Source organism: Ruditapes philippinarum, unplaced genomic scaffold (assembly GCF_026571515.1).
Source record: "Ruditapes philippinarum isolate M1 unplaced genomic scaffold, ASM2657151v2 ctg741_1_1_1_1, whole genome shotgun sequence".
In the NCBI taxonomy this organism is placed as follows: domain Eukaryota; kingdom Metazoa; phylum Mollusca; class Bivalvia; order Venerida; family Veneridae; genus Ruditapes; species Ruditapes philippinarum.
This window is the reverse complement of record NW_026867313.1, coordinates 304,801-326,726: the sequence shown is the minus strand read 5'-3', so window position 1 is coordinate 326,726 and position 21,926 is coordinate 304,801. Positions and strand designations below refer to the sequence as shown.

The 21,926-nt window shown below is 33.1% G+C and overlaps 2 protein-coding genes across 2 annotated transcripts; both read right to left on the bottom strand.

The window, feature by feature from the left end:
• Positions 1–7,109: 7,109 nt before the first annotated feature.
• LOC132735689 (uncharacterized) lies at positions 7,110–8,765 on the bottom strand. The gene is made up of 2 exons (XM_060722671.1): positions 8,208–8,765; positions 7,110–7,811 (listed from the first exon to the last, which is right to left on the bottom strand). Exons 1-2 carry the CDS (start codon positions 8,763–8,765, stop codon positions 7,110–7,112), a joined length of 1,260 nt encoding a protein of 419 aa, XP_060578654.1.
• Positions 8,766–16,227: 7,462 nt separating this feature from the next.
• LOC132735688 (uncharacterized) lies at positions 16,228–19,442 on the bottom strand. The gene is made up of 2 exons (XM_060722670.1): positions 17,567–19,442; positions 16,228–16,962 (listed from the first exon to the last, which is right to left on the bottom strand). The coding sequence occupies exons 1-2, from the start codon at positions 19,265–19,267 to the stop codon at positions 16,882–16,884; spliced, it is 1,782 nt and encodes a 593-aa protein (XP_060578653.1). The 5' UTR covers positions 19,268–19,442; the 3' UTR covers positions 16,228–16,881.
• Between the last annotated feature and the right edge of the window lie 2,484 nt (positions 19,443–21,926).

The window sequence follows — 21,926 nt, the reverse complement described above, 5'->3', positions numbered from 1 at the left end:
GGAAATAATCTTGATGAGGGATAAAGAGTAATGTCTCCGAAGCCGTATGCGGCTATTCATTTTTTTTTTTCACTTCGGTTAAGTAAAAAATATATTGGTCAGTTTACTTACTACGTTTGAAATCCTGTCAGTTATCCGCCATTTATTGCACAATTCTGCGTTACTTATTGCACGAATCGTGCGTTATTTTCACATTCCGGCGTAACTGAATAGGCACGGTGATAATACCCTGGCTAATTAAACCCGAGTTGTGAACATATGATAAAACGAAATAGCATAAAACACACCATGAGCGTTAAAAAGGTCATGCATGTAATTTCATTTACCAGTCAAGGTCCTGCTATTCAAATTGTAAATCTGTAAATGGCAAGTTTTACAAAGATAAGGTCCTTAATAAATTAAAGAAATATTGCAAAAAACCGTCGACACGCAACTGGTCTCCTTTGTGTAAGGTTGTTGCATGACAATGCTTCGTCACACAAAGCGACCACTGTACTAGAATATTTAAGTATTAAAATGACAAATTTGTTATAACATAAATTATTACATCAGATGTGTAATGTAAGGAACTTGTAAACAGTAATATCAATCGACTGTTTTGTTTGTTGCATTACCGAAATTCCTAATCCATGTAGAGTATCATCACATTCCCTTGCTATAGAAACTGGGAGATAATATTATGATGATACTCCGAGGGAAAATAGAATGTGCAAATACTGTTCAAAAGGAGTTATAGACGCAGAATATCATTTTCTACTCGTATGTCCGGTATACAGAGATAAAATAATGAACTATTTTTAAAAGATATTTTTGCAAATGGTCAACTCTGAAGAATGAAGAAATTTTTAATTTTGATGTCAACAAATGAGAGATTTTTTCCGCTTCGGTTCAACAAATATAGAACCCTGTTTATTAAAGAAAATACATACATACATACATACATACATACATACATACATACATACATACATACATGCATACATACACACATACATACATACATACATACATACATACATACATACATGTACATACATACATACATACATACATACATACATACATACATACATACATACATACATACATACATACATACATACATACATACATACATACATACATACATACATACATACATACATACATACATACATACATATATACATACATACATAAATATACACATACAACTAATGTGGATAACATTTTTTACACAAGGGATATAAATATAAAGATCAGCTGGAATTGATAGTCTACGCCGACTCCTACGTTGACCTGGACTCAACCAGAGCACGCCTCCAGTGGTGGTTGGGAGTCAGGAGTACCCCCGACTTCACGATGAGCCCTATTTACAGGTGGGAAAGGTCACAGTTCCCACTATCTTAATATCTATAGTATACAATAATGTTTAAGTATACAGATGCAGTACTTACATTTAATTGTTTAAAAAGTAAGTAGAATAAATAATCTTTTTATGATAATTCTATTCATCTTAGTACATAGATTTACTTATTATAATAATTAATTTTACTGATTTGTAGCTAAATATGTATGTTCATATAAACTTGATTATTTAGATTATCCAATTCTACATAGTAAATAAAAATGATATCTATCAAAACAGAAGTGAAACATGTTCTAATTTACAAGTGGCCCGACAGTTTTCCGAATGCTGTGTCACCAACAATATATTTATTACATTAAATTTGAAAAAAAGAATATAAGAGGGCGTTCTATATGACACTTTTTTTTGGAAAGGAGCCCATCTACTATTAAATTTATCCCAGTTACACAGTTACAAGAAGAGTATTGGATTCATTTTTTTACAATATAATGAAAAACTAAAGTAGGATGAAATGTTCGTATATTGAAACTTTGGTTATTGTGCCTGCAAGTATAAATATATAAAATTTAACGTATTATCCGTTTTGTTTTGGTCAGTTAACATTTAGTTTTAATGAAAGTTTTTTCAAGTCTGCTAATTGATTAACATATTGACATTTAAATGTCTCTACAATAACTTCTAGTATTATCATCTTTTATTCCAATCTTAGTTTAAATGCGTTTGTTCGATTCCATTCGAATGTTCCGGTAGTGATAGTTCATGTTTCCATTTATTTTGAGATTCCAGAATTTTTTTTATTTTTTTTACATGTATTTCAAAAATAAAATGGCACCCCTTTATGTTTTGTGTGATAACATGAATTGGCTCAGGAATTATTGGTTTAAAAGTGTTAAAAGTTTCAGTATTGATTTCAGTTTAACTCTTGAATTTATTAGGGATCTTAAAAGTCCTTCGTATTGCAGGCTTGTAAAATATCTTGTATTGTATTTGTCAATTTTTTCAGCAACAAAACTGATACCATTTTGAAATAGATTTTTATCAAATTTGGAAAAATTGCATAAATCAAGAATGTTCAAAATCATTTTTCCTTTTTTATACAGAAAACGGCTGTACAAATGTGAGAATTAATGTTATAAATTTGACCAAATATATTTAGTCACAAAACGACCGCTTAACAAATACTAATAGTTGACACGTTATTTTTTTATTCTACTAAATATCTTACACTATTGTATATTGACAATATTGTATACCCTGTGCAAACTATTTCTCATATATTTGTGTCGATTGTTATAGCTAAGAACTTTGTAAGTTTATAGCTAAGCAAAGTGTATTGTATATTGTATGAAATAAGTTACAATAAGAATTTAATTTGCTAGACTTCAGATGTAATCCAACAAATTGTGTGTACAACGCGATGAGATATTGTGCTATTTTGTGTATGGGCAATATCTCCCCTCCATAAGCAGAACAGACATATCTCAGAATCTAGCTTTTGCGTGTCATTATATTTTGACTATGTTCAGATTGTGTTGTTGCAATCGCAACAGCCTTGCTACTTCTTAGGTTTTGAATGTGGAATGTGTCTGCTCTTAAACCCAATGATGGTGCGTTCGAACACTGCTTATTTTCACGACCATGTTTCTTCATGTTACACCAGTACTGGTAAGTTCCAGGACGAACTCAAGAGTGGCTCCGTTACACCGTTATGTAGCTTACGACGTAAATAGCGTAAGCGTGAGTTGTATACGTTGGTTGAAAACGTATTTCGTACTTTACGGTTGGCAGTATTCGTTACTTGACAACTTATACAGCTTGCTTAAAAAGTAAACGTTGGATATGTGCAACAACTTTCGAATAAGTCATTTTGTAGCTCACGCCTATTGTAAAATTTAAAAAAAACCCTATAATTATTATCCTATAACTTTCTTATTTGGAAGGGATATTAATCATCGCCAGAATATAACCCCTTATGATTTTCATGGTAGTAGATCAAACTTTAGGCCATGTTCACTTTGACCAGAACAAAAACAGCTTGTTTTATCAATTACAAAATAATACTTTGCTTCGATAAAAAAAGGCTCTTGGATGCTGATGTAACTGTATTCGTAAAAGTCGTACTTGTAATCCATGGTCGTAGTCGTTGTAGCTGTGGTCGTAGTCGTAGCAGTCGGTGTATTCTTAGTCGAATTCGGAATCATAGAAGTCGTGGTCGTCGCAGATATTATGACTTGTAGCTTTAGAAGACTTAGTAGTCGTAGCGGTGGTCGAAGCCGTACCCGTACTTTTTGCTGTATTCTTTGAAGTTCGTATTCGGGGTCGTTTCTGTAGTTTTAGTCAGTCGTTCCTGTAGTCTTGGTAGAAAGCGTAGCTTTGAAATTCATTATAGCTGTTCTTGTATAAATGGGTCGTAAGTCACATTATTCGTTATCATAGTGGTCGTAACCGTATTTGTAGTCGTGGTAATGGCCGTAATCGTCGGCGAGGTCGTAGTCGTGGACAAACTTGAAGTCGTAGCACTTGTAGAAGTGTTAGTCGTCGACAAAATCGTATTCATTAGAATTGCAGATCGTGGTCGAAGCTGAACTTGTCGTCGTTAAAGTCCTAGTCGTGATCTAGGTCGTAGTCATAGTCGTTGTCGTCGGCGTTTATGTAGTGCGTGAAGTCATTGTTGTCTCTCATCCCTGTAGTTACATGGGTGTACTTGTCTCTTTGATACCAGTTTGATAGAATGCTTTGACATGGAAACATATGCTTTCGTGTTAGAATAAAACTTATGCCTATTCAATGGTGTTCTGGTGAATGGTGATAACTGGCCGTTGGCTATTCAGACAATAGTACAGTCGTGGCCGTAGACCGGGCGGAAAAGGGAAGAAAATCACCATCTTAGTCACTTTACACAAATGAGCCATATACGGTGATATGCAGCATCTTGACGTATACAGCTAGCGATCAGCTGTGTTCGGTATAAGCTGTATACGGTATTATACGTATACAACGTGTATAGTGCAACATTTCTCAATCTTTTAATCTGAAATTTTCAAAATAACTTAGAAAATAACATTAATTTACAGCATGGACGTTGAAATCGTTCATGAACGTTCATAGTTACATTTGAGAAGATGCAAACATACGAGTACTTGTATGTTTAAAAATGCGACATATTTCTTCTGTATCATTATGGAATATTTTTTATTTTTATAACCGATTTTTTTCTCTTTTGTTTCTTTTTTCAGTCAAACATTCACTGTAATGATAATGTGGCGACCTTCCAGCTCTACTTGTGGCGGAAAACTTCAGTTTCCGTTCCGTGCATTATTTCAGGCAATAGCGGGTACCTGAGGTCCGGTAAGCGAGTAGAATAGCTTTCTCGCATGACGGAACCCATTTAAATTGAATGGTTTTAAGTATTCTACAAGGAGGCATCTGCCGTTTAATGTATCCTGTAAAAGAATATTCATATAAAAACAAACTTATATTCCAAAACTTGCAGTGTCATTCAAAAGTAAAATGATGGCAGTACACTTTGCATGAATATCCGTTCTACCAATAAAAACAGCTCTAGTCTGATAGCTAAAATAGGATAAAAAGTCGAAATCTCAATAATAAAAAAACATATACAGCTACACGAAAAATGCTTTCATTTCCCATCATTCTTTTTTTTTTCAATTTAAAGATAGGAAAAACATTTGCTTTTGCTTATTGTAAAAAGGGATCAGTCAATTACAACTTCCACATCTTCAGCTTCCGGAAATGGACCGTTGTTTCATCATCCGTCTGAACGTACTATGGTGTGTCAACGAGGTTGGAGTTTTGGCACAAAAAGGCTGGGTTACAATTTAAGAGATTTTACCATCCGGCCTGTTCGTTCGTGGGATATGGAGATTATTTTCAGGGATTCGGTCATTTGTAAAGATAAACCCTACCATTTCCCGCAGTGGGGTGCGGTTCGAGTGACTGTGCTCATACTTACATAGACTATTGTATAAATCATTTCATAGACATACATTATAATAAATCTAAAGGAAAACCTTAACCTAATTAAAATTGAATATCATGCTTAAGATGTGATTTTTATAGAAGAATAACATGCCGGACTATTTAAATGATCTTGTTTTAAATGGTTGACCGTCCAACTGTTTCGCATAATGTCCCAAAAGATAATTACTCCTCTTTTCACTGAAACTTCTTGCTAATCGGATTGTTATATACTTTTACAAATGCAAATATCCAAAATGAGAATTCATCCTAGAAACCTTTGAAATAGTTAAGTTTCTTTAGAAAGCAACGCAGTGTTATTTTCATAAATAATATTTATACTTGTAAAGGATACATTTTCATTCAACGATATCCCATTGAATCTTAGGGTTTTCCCAGCACTTTCTGCGGCCAAATTGCTGGCCATGTTACAATACAATAATCTGATCACTAGACTCAATGTCCAAAATCCATGGGCATGCACACATTTCGCCTTGCCCTAGAATCGAACCAGCGACTCACTGACAACTTATTCGATCCTTTCCTTATTGAGATAAGACAGCCAAGAACCGACTATGGTGTATAAAAAAGTTAAACTTGCACAAATGAACGTCCAAGATTTTTAAAATAAATGTGTGTCAATATTTAAATATATATAAATTGAGGGTATTTGGATGATTAGAATATATAACACATTTCTTTTTCTCTTCATGTAGAATATTTGCTAGAGAAATATATATGAAATCAAAACATATCAATAAATTGCAATTAGAACTCAAAATAATATATTTTTCCGGATATATATCTTTATTTGTCTTGATTTAACATTGTGAGATGATTTAGTAAAATATATACATTTCCTAAATAATTTCATGCTAAAATTAACAATACTTCAGCTTGCTTACGGAACATCGGTGGTCCCACTCAGGTGCCCGTTTGTGCCTGAAATAATGTACAGAGATTCACCTGGCGTCTTCCGCCACAAGTAAAGCTGGAAAGTTGCCATATGACCTATACTGGTTGGTGCGACATAAAACTCATCCAAAATAACATGTAGTTCTTGCCTTGGCATATACAAATAATGTTGCCATGCCGTTATGATAGATTACACAACAACTCGAATAGGTACAAATATGACGTATGAAAAGTATGGGCTGTGATGATTGATTCAAACTTAACGTGATTCAAAATATTTGAGTATAAGTTTATAAGTAATTTCAAAAAAGCAATTTCATATAGAAAGAAGCAGGTGAAACTAATAGAAATGATATTGATCAATTGACTTTACAGATGAACACACAATTACACAATTATTTGAACACTTGTAGCTGAATAAGTGAATAAGATAACATTGACACAGATCATGCGTTAATTGTCATATTTGCAGTGCTACATAGAAGTTTGATTATTGTCAAATGAATGGTTTGTTTTCAGTGTTAAGTACGATGTATCAAAATGAAATAAATAATAGAAATAATCATCATTGAACTGTTTCACTCATTAGATGTAAGATTCATACAATTGTTCTTGATTGTATAACTTATCAACAAATTGGTTTTGAATGTTAGTGTAGTTATAAAAGTCACATTTTAATATGGGACTCATATCCAATGACTATATATGTATGCACAGTCTTGGTCATCCTGAAACGATCATCATTTTCACCATTGTGAATCATGTATGTACTATAAGATACTGATTATTGCGTTATTAAAATGACATCTTAACTTTCTGCATTTTCGGGTTTCCTGAACAGGAATTTGTAACAACAAGAAATGCTTTATCAAGTGAAACACAAAACTCTATACGGATATTTCATATCTATCTTGTGTGATGACAAGATCTGACCTGTTTGTGATATCTGTACAATGGAGTCTGTTCCATAACTACAAACCAGGATAGTATCAGAGGGACCAACTGCTACACCACATGGTGTCTGTATATGATCATCTTTTACAACTACTCTCGTGTTTGTCATGATATCATATATGTAGATAGTATGCTTGTAGATATCTGTAAGCACGAGTTTATTAATGTTCTGTATGTAAGTACAAACGCTCGTGTCTGCCTGATATGCCTTGTTCGGAAAGTTTATACTTAAAGCATCTGGTTCTCCTGCCAATGATATTATTTCAACGGGTATTTGGTAATCAAAAGTCCCTACAACAAATTGGCTATTATCCTTTAAACATATAGAATCATATTTCGTGGTTACACGATATTTTCTTCTTGAACTTATCTCATTAGCTTTACCAACACGTAGAAGGTCTATCATATATGTGTCGCCACTTGTTATCGCTACTTCATCCTCAGATACAGAAACAATGGCTAGTGGCCCATAAGATAATTGATATGATCCTAATACCTCAAGTTTCTCATCGTAAACTATCAATTTCATATTGTTATTATCCACAGCAACTAGTCTACCATCGGGTAGAAAGTCTAATCCTGTAATAAATGGTTCCTCGATGTAATCGTCCGTCTTCTTTAAATCAAAAGAAGAAACTTGAGTTAATATCTTCACCTTATTTACACCATTCACATTTACCAGTTCATGATATTTTAATGTGAGCTGCCCAGGAACAAAGTCACTTATAGATTCCGGTGCAGATTTTTATTGTTCGTCAAATCAAATGAAATGGTCATCGTCTGGAAGTTCTGACATTCCTCATTGACATCTCTGCATATAACATTTGCATCTTTTTCTATCTTCTGTTCTGCTATAAATTTCTGCGTTGGAGTTCCACTTTTGTAAATGCTATGAATCGCTTCTAGATACGCTGTAACATTAGCAAAGTGCCTTTTGTTTTGTGATTGCTTCTTTTCAAGGTCACCTATTTTTTTCTTTCTGGAGGGTTTTAGCTCTCTTAACAATGGAAACTTCCAATTCTTCAAACATTTTCACTACTTCATCTCGCATTTCCCTAATTATCGCTTGTATTTCTTCAACGTCTTGAACAAGTTGATCCTTTGAAGAGATAATATCTCTTGCAATATTTTCAGCATTTTCTTTAGCTTCCTTCAATATCTCTTCTAAACTAGAACTTGATGACGTCATTTTCCCTGCAAGTTTCTCAACCTCAACAACACTGTGACATTTACTATGATCAACAATGGCGCAAGTACTGCAACAAAGCTTGTTCTCAGCTTCACAGAATAAATCTATAACCTTTTGATGTTCATCACATCTGATTACATGAGCTACATTTGCGTTTAGCAATTTATGACTTTTAAAGACTGCAAGCACGTTATGCACATCTGAACAATCATTACACTGGAATTCGTTGCATGTTGAACAAAACTTGTCAGCCACATTTTTCTTATCCTTACTTAAACATGGTTGACACATAATTTCTTTGACACGCATTTGACACAAAGTTTCTTCGACACGCCCAGGAACTTCATCATCCTCTCGTATATTACTTCCACAATCCGCCATTTAGATTAACAATGATTCTCGATTTCCTAATTAAGTAAGTTTATATTCTCAACTCACAATTTAGCGAAACTGTTACTGTGTCCGATTGTATATTTCGATGCAAAAAAATTAGGTTTTAAAACTGATTCATATCAGCATTTCATCTAGTATCTATCCATGTGTTATCTACCGTATGTTTACAGTACATTGCTACAATAGATATTCTGAAATGTATGGTGGCTGATTTGTGTCATATCGTATGAGCATGTTTTCAGGGCAAAAATGCGAAAACACGAAAATACTTTTTTCGCGTAGCGGGGCGAAAATTACAATTTTGGCCTATTTTCGCCTTTGCTACCTTTTGCCTCGCCACATGAAAACACGCCGCATTCTATATATCATATTACCAACACGGAAACCCGCCACGCGAAAACGCGACAAATCATAACTTTATCGGGATTTTGCGTGGCGACCATTAGCCCCGTCACGCGAAAACGCGCCACATTCTATGTGTCGGTTATATTCTATTAATTTGTGTTTTATTTTTTGCCGCCCCAGCGAAAACAAAAACATTTGAAAAATAATTTGTGTCGTATTTTCATATGGCGCCCGCCCAGAAAGATGCGACATTGCATTTTACTGTTTACTGTTAATCGATATAGTGACGTATGCTGAATATCAGACTCGCAATGAAAACTTTAATACGAGGGTTGTCCAAAAAATTCGTGCACTGCAGTTATTGTCGTGAGAGTTATTGATAAAAAAAACATGAATTATATATCACTTGAAGCTTGTAGGGGAAATCTGTCTCAAATAAGAAAACAAAAGATAAAGCCGTGTAACTGGCATGTTATGAAAATGAATTGTCATACAGTTACCTTAGTAACGTAATACCGGCGCACGACAAAAAATTGGGTTAGTTCATTACTGTGATTGTATTAATTTTTTGTTGCTTGTAAAGTGGCATTTGCTTTTCATGTCATAATTTGTTTTACTGTCAATAGAGGAATGATTGATGCAAAGTATTTTGTAGTTTTTATTGTTCTTATGCAACGTACATGTAACATATTCCACCAGTGCACGAATATATTGGATAACCCTTGTCACATGCGCCGGCCTTACGGACGGACGTCTGCCTGACCGGTTGTAATCGTCTACCGACTCTCGCCCCTCTACAAAGCGTTTATGCCATTTAAAAACCAGCCTTTCGTGACACTGAACTGGTCCCGCATGCCCTTTTAAGTTCTTTGTAGGTATCTCTTTTTGTTTTACCAATAATTACGCAAAATTTAATGATCGTTCGCATTTCCAGACGTTTAGCGACTGACATTTTCACGTAATGACAGTATTAACAACCACACAGAAAGGTTTGTATACGACCGTTACAAAAGAGCAATTGACGTCATATTTTCTAGTGACGTCAGGAATACGTACACACACTTTTCCATGAATTTTGACGTTTATATGTAGTGTTTTAAGGATACTGTAATGCATCAAAGTAATAAACTAACCCAATTTTTGTCGTGCGCCGGTATTACGTTACCAAGGTAACTGTATGATGATTCGTTTTCTCGACATGCCGGGTACACCGCTTATTCTTTTGTTTTCTTATTAGATATAAATTTCCCCTTCAAGTGATATATAATCCATGTCTTTTTATCAATTACTCTTACGACAATAACTAAAGTGCACGAATTTTTTGGACAACCCTCGTACATGTATATAATCTAAGGAAAATATATCTAAATGTTAACAAACGTGTAATTATTCACATCCTATGTGTCTTATTTTTAATTAGTTTGACAAAAATTATGACGATTTTCATTTGGATATTCCAATTATCCTTTTCTATAACGCCTAAAGGAGAATGGAAAAATTTTATGATATTTTGAATGATTATTATTCATTATTTACACAAACAAGATAATTAAGATATGAATTTAATTACATATTTTTCATAACGTTATTCATCTTATTTAGGAAATTGTCTAACTTTTCACAAATTATTGCTCTGTTGTTGTATTTGGAATGTAGCTGTTGCCATAGCAACATCCAGTCTACATTTTATTGTCATAGTCCTCTGAAACAGAAATCGTCCATAACAAAGTAAAATTTAAACATCATTGTGATGTTACTTTACCTTATAATGATGTTGTAGCGATCCGGGCGAATAGTTACTACTTCGGAGTAGGTGTAACCCCGAAAAAAACAACAACATTCCTTGATGGTATTTTTCTCTACGATATGTAAAGTAAAATAAACAAACAAATAACAAAAAATGGAAAATAAAGAAGCCGAAGATGAACATATTATTATTTTCAATAACACCTATATCAAATTGTTTGTTTTTTTTAGTTAGAGAAGAGGAAGGGAAATAGAACCTGCAACTGGCAATGTCGCAATGTCCTCACTTGAACCCCCATTTCTTTCTTTTAAACATTAAAAATGTACATTATTCTTTATATTTCTGTTTAATAATAACTAAACGACTATTAATACTGCATTTTCTTTTCAGGACTTTACAACCGGAACATATATATTGTAAAATTTTATTTTGTAAACCCCTTATGTATTTTATCAATACCTGGGTGAATAAAGATATTTGAATTTGAATTTGCTATTACAAGTCTCGCGCTCTAATCGATTGAGCTATGCTAAATACTAGACCACAGCGCCCGCTAATTGCATCACAGTTTTTGCATATTATATAATATAGAGAGTTCGGGTCTTCACACTTACTTAGACAAAGTATCATCTAATTATATCGACCATACCTAGTGGTGCTAGAATTTACCATAATCCAACCACTAATCAATATGTTTCAAATTAATTTTGGGACCATACGCCGCTTTTCATGGAATGGCACGGAAGTGTTAAATTGAATGTTCCATGACGACCGCCGTATGAATGCATCTTCGAATGTTTCTAAATAAAAAAAATCACTATTTTCATGTTTAAATGTTCAATTCTGCTTAAACCGGTGCTAGCGGCCTTGAACGGATTTCTTGCATTTTCCACTAACGTTCAGGAACAGGCTCAATCAAAATTTTCAATATTGCCGTTTTGAACGTTCTTTAGGGATTCTGGTTTTTTTCTATTTTAGTGTTTATTAGTAAACATTACATTTAATTGTTAAAGAACGGCGCATACTATTAAACACTAACCAATTTCGTGCTTGAATTTTTTTTTATAAAACTGTCTATTATCTAGACTGGTTCAATTTATCGACCCGCCAGGAAAAGACTCGACAATTAAATTAAAGGTAAAATCGCGACAGATAGAATGTGGCCTGTTTTCACAGACCGCCTCGCGAAAACGCGATTAAGTTATGTTTTGTCGCGTTTTCGCGTCGCTGATTTTTTTTTGTACCATACATGATACATAGAATGTGGCGTGTTTTCATGTGGCGGGGCGAAAGATCGTTAGGCGAAAACACGCCAAAACTGCAATTTTCGTCCCGCAACGCAAAAAAGTAGTTCCGTTTTATCACATTTTCGCCCCGAAAACATGCTCATACGACATGACACAAATCAGCTACTATAAAAACGCTGAAGTGAAATGTAGATGAATTGTTTGAAGTACATGTATAACTTATGAAATAAGATATGATAATACATGTATATTTTTCATTTTGCGCTATTCGATAAAGTTCATAGTATCAATGGATAGTAAATCTAAAGTTATAAACTACGTTAAGTGATTAATTTAATTTATTTCATTATACTGTATACTTTTAGATATTTTAGAAATTATTAAAGCGGGATAAATATCAGAATTCGATACTTGCTCTTAAAATAGATTTATTTATGATTGTCAGAAGGGACATATAGCATTAACATTCACAACTGACAACATACATTTTCATATTTAATGTTTGACTTAAAACATAAATCATAATTTATTACGTAGCGACCTATATTTACAATTCATTTTGCGTTAAATAAACGTTAAAAACCCTACAAGAATAAAGGTTAACGTTAACAGAAATATGTAGGATAACAGAAAGGTTTTTATCAAGAGATACAAGTGAGTGACACAAAATGTTGTAAGTGAATAATGTTACACAGAACAATATTTAAATTGATATATGATACTAGTATTGTCCAACTCTAATTCAAATGTCGGATTCGACTAACTTTCATTTTCGATGAGATGGCTTTCGATGAAATGTCATGGAATCATTATTTCAGATGATATCCAATCCTCATAATATATTTGCTAACAGATCATCACTATTATCATCACACAACTTATAACGTTATACGTATTCATTTTACATTAAAGCACCACAACCGTTCATATTTTAGTAGTACTGTTCTTATTGTATGTATATTTTCAAAGAAAAATTAAAACGGATTACGTTCTACGTCTTCATTCTTACAAGAATGTACCACAAATGTTTATATTTCAGTAATATTGTTCTTATCATATGTATACATGTATTTTCATTCTAAACATATTCTAGATAATCAATGTTTTACATTTCCTGGTTAGTGACATTTACATTTACTGTCGATACGTATGTCTTGCTTTCACATCTTTGAAGTCGCTTCCAAACGGCACAATTAAAAATGCCGTAGACTCGGCTGTAGCGAGGTTAGACATGTAGTATATTTGAGTAAATTTTATACATTAACATGGTGAAATTTGGAATTTAGAAATATGTCTGTTGATACGGTGGCGATCATGAATGCAACACTTTAACATTTATTTTTAAAGATTGTTTCCTAAACAGAACTGTTGATAAGAATTTTTGCTCGTGTTTTATCATAGACTAGTATCATATCATTATTATATAGATATTTGTAACCATACAAGTAATCTGTTACTTATCTTGCGTAGAATCATCTTCATTAGAAAGCTTATTTTCCAACACTAACGCGAGTTCGATACATATATGTGCATGCGTTTAATATCGACATGTACATGCAATTCTTACATACTTATATACAAATATATAAATATGATTTATTTAATCCAAATATTTACGAACGTTTAATGATTATATGTACATGCAGATACTAATGACATGTACATGCGCTCAATAATTATATGTACACATGCTTTAAATAGACTCATGTCCACATGCGTTTAATAATGGCATGCACATTTGCTCAACATATACGCAAAAAACTGATATGTAAATCTGCAAAAAAATCATATCTAAACCTGTTTTAAACTGTTATACATTCACGAATTTATTTGTTTTGGTTCGGACATGCGCTTTATACTGATAAATACTACAGGACCAGTCAATTACAGGCCGATGTTTCATCTTCCGTCTGACCGTGCTACATTTTGTAAATGAGGTGAGATGGTTGGGTCACTGTACATTTAATATTGTCACTTTACAATGTCATTTGAAATGGATAAGTTCATATCTTGTTATAGAAATGCTCATTTTTATAAAATAAATAATTTTTCGTAAAGTAAGTGAATAAAAGCAATACTTTTCTGGAAGTTGCTAGTGATTTTTGATGAAAACGATCGAGGGCTCACGGAACAGTAGTATTAGCTACTTTCGAATTATCAGCACATGTATATATCAGGGGATAAGCGCATGTACATTTCAATTTGTTTGGTTCAATTTTTACGCCCATTTCAACAAATATTCGGTTATATCTCGAGAGATAAAAGAGCACTAGGTCAGACTACTGTACAAGTTTTTCCCATAGACGAATTTTTCTAGACGATTGATATACCTGTAACATTAATTTAAAATGATTTTGTTATACAAGGTTGACCGACCAAGTTTTTCGCAAAATGTAACTAAAGATGTTATCCCACTATTCACTGAAATCTTCTGCTAATCACAGGACTGACATATTCTTTTTAAAATGCATATATCCAAATGAGAAATCATCCTAGATACTTATATAACAATTCATTTTCTTAAGAAAACAATACAGTGTTAGTTTCTTAAATAATCTTTATTCTTGTAAGCACTAAATTTTCATTCAATCACCTGATGTCACATTGAATCTTATTGTTTTCCCTGCAGTTTTTTGCGGTCAATTACTGGCCATGTTACAATACAATAATCTGACCACTAGACCCAATGTCCAAAATGAATGGGCATGCAAAAACTTCACCTTGTCCTAGAATCGAACCGACGACTCCCAAAGCATATCAAAATTTTAAGGCCAGAAATTGTATACAATGTTAAGATATAGTTTTATTTCTTGTTATTTTCAAATTATTCTGGAGATGGTTCATATAATAATTTACATGATTAAATACATGCAAGTAAATTGTCATTATGTAATACCACCAGTTCATTTTTAAAGATGCAACTTTCTTCTTTTCATACTTTCAACAATAAACTTTGCAGCACTAACATATTGATATTTTATCAAGTATTTTAGTTTTTTTAATATCAGACATATTGTCAAAGTCACAGCTATTCTCTTTACATTTGATAATGAGATTAACACGTAAAACGTTGTACCTAGAGCATTTCAATAAAAAGTTAGTTTCATCCTCAATAACATTGTCAGTACAAGGAGTGCGTATTCTTTCATCAACGCGTAATCCAACGTATCATACGGTTTCCAGTTTGAGCAGAATAATACCACATCTTAATTGCGCCAAATGCGACCGCTCTACTTTCGTTAAGGAAGACATAAGATATATGACAGAAGTTTGTATAAAAGTATACTTCTTTTAACAAAGTCACTTGCTTTCTGTAATAATGATGCAAGCTGTATATACATGTTCCACACATTACCTTTTAGAACAGAAACCGTTTTGTTCATCAGAATATAAATTTTGCTCTTCGAAGTATATTTTAATCTGTTATTTAATAACGTTGAATACAATTTGCTAACAACGGAAAATTATAGTTTAGTGGTGCACGTTTGTCTTTGGTATTGTCATATGGTATCGGGGCAATTAATGCTTTTCGCCATATACTTGGGATAGTTCCTGTTTCAAAGTAAAAACTAAACAATGATAACAAAAATCGATTATGATGGGAAACTTTAAAACTTCATAAGGTAATTTATCGTACCCCGCACTTTTCCCATTTTTCGCACTTTTAACGATTTTTTCTATTTCAGTTGTATAGGGAAATTCAAGAGCGGTTTTTTTTACAGAAAGGGGGGCAAACAATCGGTCTACTTAGAAACTCGTCCCGTTTATAATCTGCTCGTAAAATGCCTTGTCAAAATTTTCATTGGTTATAAAGACTTTCAAAATCACTTGACAATTTATTAAAAAAACAAAATCACAGTCTTTAATCACATTTCTTTCTGCATCATAACCTTTCATAGGTATAGACCTTTTTGGATCAAGATTTTTTATATGATCCCAGAATTACCCTGGGTCGTCCGTGCACAGGCATTCAATATCAATCATATATTCAACATATAGCATATTTGTTCTTTTCTTCATGTAGAATATTTAAGAGAGAAGTACATATGAAAAAATCAATGAAAGGCAAGTAGAACTCAAAATAATATATAACTTCGGATATATATCTTTATTTACCTTGATTAAACACAATAAGAACATGATAATTAAAATATCTACATTTGTTAAATAATTTCATGCTACAGTTAACAATACTTCTTGTTCATAGAATAATCTTACGACTCAAGTGTCGCCTAAATAATGTTGCCATGCGTTATAATGGATAGTATACCATACCTTAAAGGTACAAATATGACTTATGAAAAAATATTAGACCATTAGTTTATAAGCAATTGCACAACAACAATTCCATAAAGAAAACATATGAAACTAACAGAATGGATATTGATGATTTATTTACAGTACACAACTATTCGAACAATGGTAGATATGAAATAAAATAACGTTGACACAGAACGTGTTAATTATTACATTTGCAGTGCTACACAACAGTTTGATGCATGTCAAAAGAGTGGTTTAATTTTCAACTTTAAATACGATGTATCCAAAATACAAATAACACAAATAATCATTATTATTTTTTCACTCATAAGATAATCTCGATATGTACATGTATACGATTAACACAATTGATCTCGATTATACAACTTCTTCACACTTTGGTTTTGAAACTTTGTGTACTTATGAAAGTCACATTTTGACATGAGACTTACGTACATCGAATCACTATATATACATGTATGCATTGTCTTGATCACACTTGAAACTACCGATTATTTTCACCTTCTAATGTAAATTGTGTATGCCTTACGGAACGTCCTCGGCTATTAACTATAATGACCTCGGAGTTAATACGGATTGAAAGTAGTTCTACCACGTGTTGCACTTATTCATTATCCCTCATGTACAGACTCAATCAAACCGAGTCTGCAATTCTTATGTTATTTTGTTGTGATAAATGCTTCCAACGGATCACTTTGTTTCCAGAATTTCAGATGTAAACAGAAACTTCTATAATGTAAAACGAATGTCCAAAGGAAAATAACGTCTGTTTCGGTACATTTATGATTGAAAATATGCCTGACAACCGTTTTAGATTTACAATTTTAAAAAAATCCGACTTAATATCAACAAGTTGGCATTCTGTACTTTCGGTTTCTACAACCATAATAATATATATATAATATATTGTTTGCTTTTGTATCTATAAATTCACTTATTTAAGGTGGACTTTTACTTGGTATAATGAAAATAAATGTGTCAACAACTCCCGGCATTTAATTACTATTTGTTTTTATATTAAGCTTCTTAGCGATGATTACACCGAATTACTGTATCCGTTCTGTGTATTCACTCTATTGTGTTTGAGGTCCTTATCCGAAGACTAGCGGAAATGGCCGAAAAGTTGCGATCGTGAGAAACAAAAGATTGCGTAATTATAGTGATATTTTAAATTTCTGCATTTTCATGTTTCCTAAACAGGAATTTGTAACAACAAGAATTGACTTATCTCGTGAGACACATATTTTAGACGGAAATATCATACCTATCTTGTGTGATGATAAGATCTGACCAGTTTGTGACAATTCTACAATGGAGTCTGTTCCATTACTACAAATCAGGATAGTATCAGATGGACCAACTGCTACACCACATGGTTCCTTTATCGGCTTATCCTTCACCACAACTCTCGTGTTTGTCTTGACGTCATATATGTAGACAGTATGCTCGTTTCTATCTGTAAGCACCACTTTATCACTGTTCTGTATGTAAGTGCAAGTGCTTGTGTCTTCAGTATATGCCTTTTTCGGAAAGTTGATACTAAAAACGTATGGTTCTCCTGCCAATGATATTATTTCAACAGGTATTTGGTAATCAAAAGTCCCTACGACAAATTGGCTATTATGGTTTAAACATATAGAATCATATTTCGTTGTTACATTATATTTTCTACTTGATCTTATTTCATTAACTTTACTGACACGTAAGAAGTCTATTATACATTCCCTTCCACTTGTTATCGCTACTTCATCCTCAGACACAGCAACAACGGACAATGGATGATAAGATAACTGATATGATCCTACTTTTTCCAACTTTTCATTGTAAACTATCAATTTCTTATTGTTATTATCCACAGCAACAATTCTACCATCGGATAGAAAGTCTATTCCTGAATAGAATGGTTGTTCGAAGTCATCTCCAGTCTTCTTTAACTCAATGGAAGAACCTGGAGTTAATGTCATCACCTGATTTACAGCATTCACAATTTCCCGAGGATGATATTTCAATGTGAGCTGTCCAGGAACAAAGTCAGTAATTGATTTTGGTGGTAGATTTAATTGTTCGTCAAAATCAAATGAAATGGTCATCGTTTGGAAGTTCTGACATTCCTCATTGACATTTCTGCATACAAAATTGACTTCATTATCCATCCTCTGTTCTGCTATAAATTTCTGAGTTGGAGTTCCAGTTTTGAAAATGCTTTGAACCGTTTCTAGATACGCTGTAACTTTATGCAAATATTTCTCGATTTGTAACTTCTTCTTTTCAAGATTATCTAATGTTTCTTCTTGAAGAGTTTTGGCTCTCTTAACAATTGCAACTTCTAACTCGTCAAACATACTCATTACATCATCTCGCATTTCTCTTATTTTTGCTTGTATTTCTTGAACGTCTTGAACAAGTTGATCTTTTGAAGTGATAATGTCTCTTGCAATATCTTCTGCATTGTATTTGGCTTCCTGCAATATATCATCTAAATTAGAACTTGATGACGTTATTTCCCCGGTAATTTTCTCGACCTCAGCAATGCTTTTACATGCACGATGATCAACAATGGCGCAAGTTCTGCAACAAAGCTTGTTCTCATCTTCACAGAAATAATCTAAAACCTTTTGGTGTTGATCACATCTGATTACATGTGCTACATTTGCATTTAGCAGTTTATGACTTGTAAAGATTGCTAGCACGTTATGCACACCTGAACAATCAATACACTGGAATTCATTACACGTTGAACAAAATTTGTCAGCCACAATTTTCTTATCTTTACTTAAACATGGTTGACACATAATTTCTTTGACACGGCGTTTACACAAAGTGTCCTTGACACGCCCAGGAACTTCATCGTCCTCTCCACCGTCCGCCATTATGTTCAACAATGATTGTCTATTTTTTAATTCAAGTTAGTTTATATTCTCAATTGACTATTTAGCAAAACTGTACCAATCCGATTTAATATTTCAATGCAAAAATATAAGTTTTAAAACTGGTTTATATAAACGTTCCATGTAACAATACGTATCTGGTATCATTCTATCCCTGCGTTATCTTTCGTATGTTTACAGTGCGTTGCTACAATAATATTGAAAACGCGGAAGTTAAATTGACACGAATTATGTGCTTTACAACTATTTTTGATAATTTATTAGTTTATCAAAGTCTCGCTTAAAATCATATAAAATACAATATAAATGCACATTGCAAATCTATAAGATTTACAAGAAACTAAAAAGTTGACTTACTACTTACATGTAAAATTCTAAAAATCTAAAATATCCTTGCTAATTTAAACCAGGGTTATGAACATGTGATAAAATGAATCTACCAAATACTGGGGTAACAAAGTACCTTAAATATTCCATATAGAATTTAATATTGTATCTATATTTAATCAAATGCAGTTTAGAAGATTATGAGCAAGGGTATATTCTAGATAGTACATGTAAATCTAAAAACACCAAAAGGTATTTCAAATAATAACAGTTGTATAAGATAAGTTATCGTCTATTCAGTATGTTAAAACAGGTTTTGGCAGTTAAAATACAATATCTGCATTTGAGAGAATATATCTTACTTTATCAATGTCTGCGAGGATATCAAAACCATAGTTTAGCATTTGCGCTTCTCGTATCAAGTCTTTACGTATGGGATCATATAGAGGGAAATATAATAATACCCACTTTTCATCCTCTTCAATAGTTTGGTAGTTGGAGTACAATCGTTGTTTCACTGGCCAACCATTGTAGCGCCCTAACTATATACCTATTGGAGCTGTGCCATTGAGAAATTTAGCCAAAACACCCCTATGTGATCTGTTCAAAACTAACTTACAATAATTTTCTGTTTCAAGTTACTCTTAAATGTTTTATATAATCTTAATTTGTTTCTACAAGAACTATTTTGGCATGACTCTTGATTAACAGTACAGTTCCAATTATGAATGTAATACTTTTGATATATTATAATTATTGATATGTATATATTTTTTCGGTTTACTCTTTAGACGTATTTCATAGTATCAATGATAGTAAGTTAAAGTGATTACCTCATTTACATTTAGCCTCTATCATTAAGTATAATATGAGGGGTATTCAAATATGAATGCAACTAGGCCAATATCTCGCTTAAGTTTAACCACGTTTTGCACGAACTATGTACATTTATCGCATAGATGGTTGTGTAAGCTTTCAATTGATAAAATACATGTGTAAATCAATTCAGTCTAGCTTTACAATAGCTTGATTAACGCTATCTACTCGTGTATACTAAAGCTAAAATAGTTGGGAAAAGGTCTCCATTCACTGACCAAATACGGTCCTATATCAAGATACGCTGTTGTCTTAGTATACAGGTGAAAGACATATTTAACGAAATATGTCCTGTTTATGGGAACAATGAACTTTCTTTTTTCAACTGTCACACGGGGGCGTAAGAAATTTAAAAATGGTGCGGAGTCAGTAAAAGATGCACCTCATGCACGCCTGACAAAAAAGTTGAAAAAGTAAAGGATTTGATTGCTACTGATGCAAGATTTACAACTTGGTATATACCTAAATGCGTTGCTATCTCTTTAAGAGCCACTCGTACAATTCCCAGACGTGATTTAAAAATGAAAAGACTAAGTGCCGGATGAATACCCCGTCACCTTACAAAAGAGCAAGAACTTGCTCGGCTAGGAATCTCCAAACAATTGTTGAAACAGTTCCCTAGATACAACAATCGATCTTTTGCAAATATCATCACTGGCTATGAGACATGGGGTCACTTTTATAAGCCCAAGCGAAAGATACATACAAAAATATAGGCAACCAAAGGAAGTCAAAGACCTTGCATAGCATAAAACACACCATGGGCGTCAGAAAGGTCATGCATGTAATTTTCTTTACCAGTCAATGCCCTGCTATTCAAATTGCAGTACCAAATGATAAATCTATAAATGGCAAGTTTTACAAAGGCAAGGTCCCTCATAAATTAAAGAAATATTGCAAAAACCGTCGACACGCAACTGGTCTCCGTGGTGTAAGGTTGTTGCATGACAATGCTTCGTCACACAAAGCGGCCATTGTACTAGAATATTTAAGTATTAAAATGACAATTTTTTTATAACATGAATTATTACATCAGATGTGTACTGTAAGGAACTTGTAAACAGTAATATTAATCGACTGCTTGTTTGTTACATTACCGAAATTCCTAATCCATGTAGAGTATCATCACATTTCCTTGCTAACGAAACTGAGAGATATGATGGTACTCCGAAGGAAAATAGATAGAGGATATTTGTTTGTTTCAGTGTAAGATCGAAAAAAATATTTCACCGAGTGAACACCAGATGCAATATTTTCCACGAGTGGCGTAGCCACGAGTGAAAATATAATAGCTGGGGTTCACGAGTGAAATATTATTTGATCTTACATGTAAAACAAACAAATTTTCTGTTTATTTCATGATTTTTTAACGATTTTTTTACACCATTTTACTGATTTTTGCCGCGTAACGTCATGCTCTTATCTTCATGACGTCATC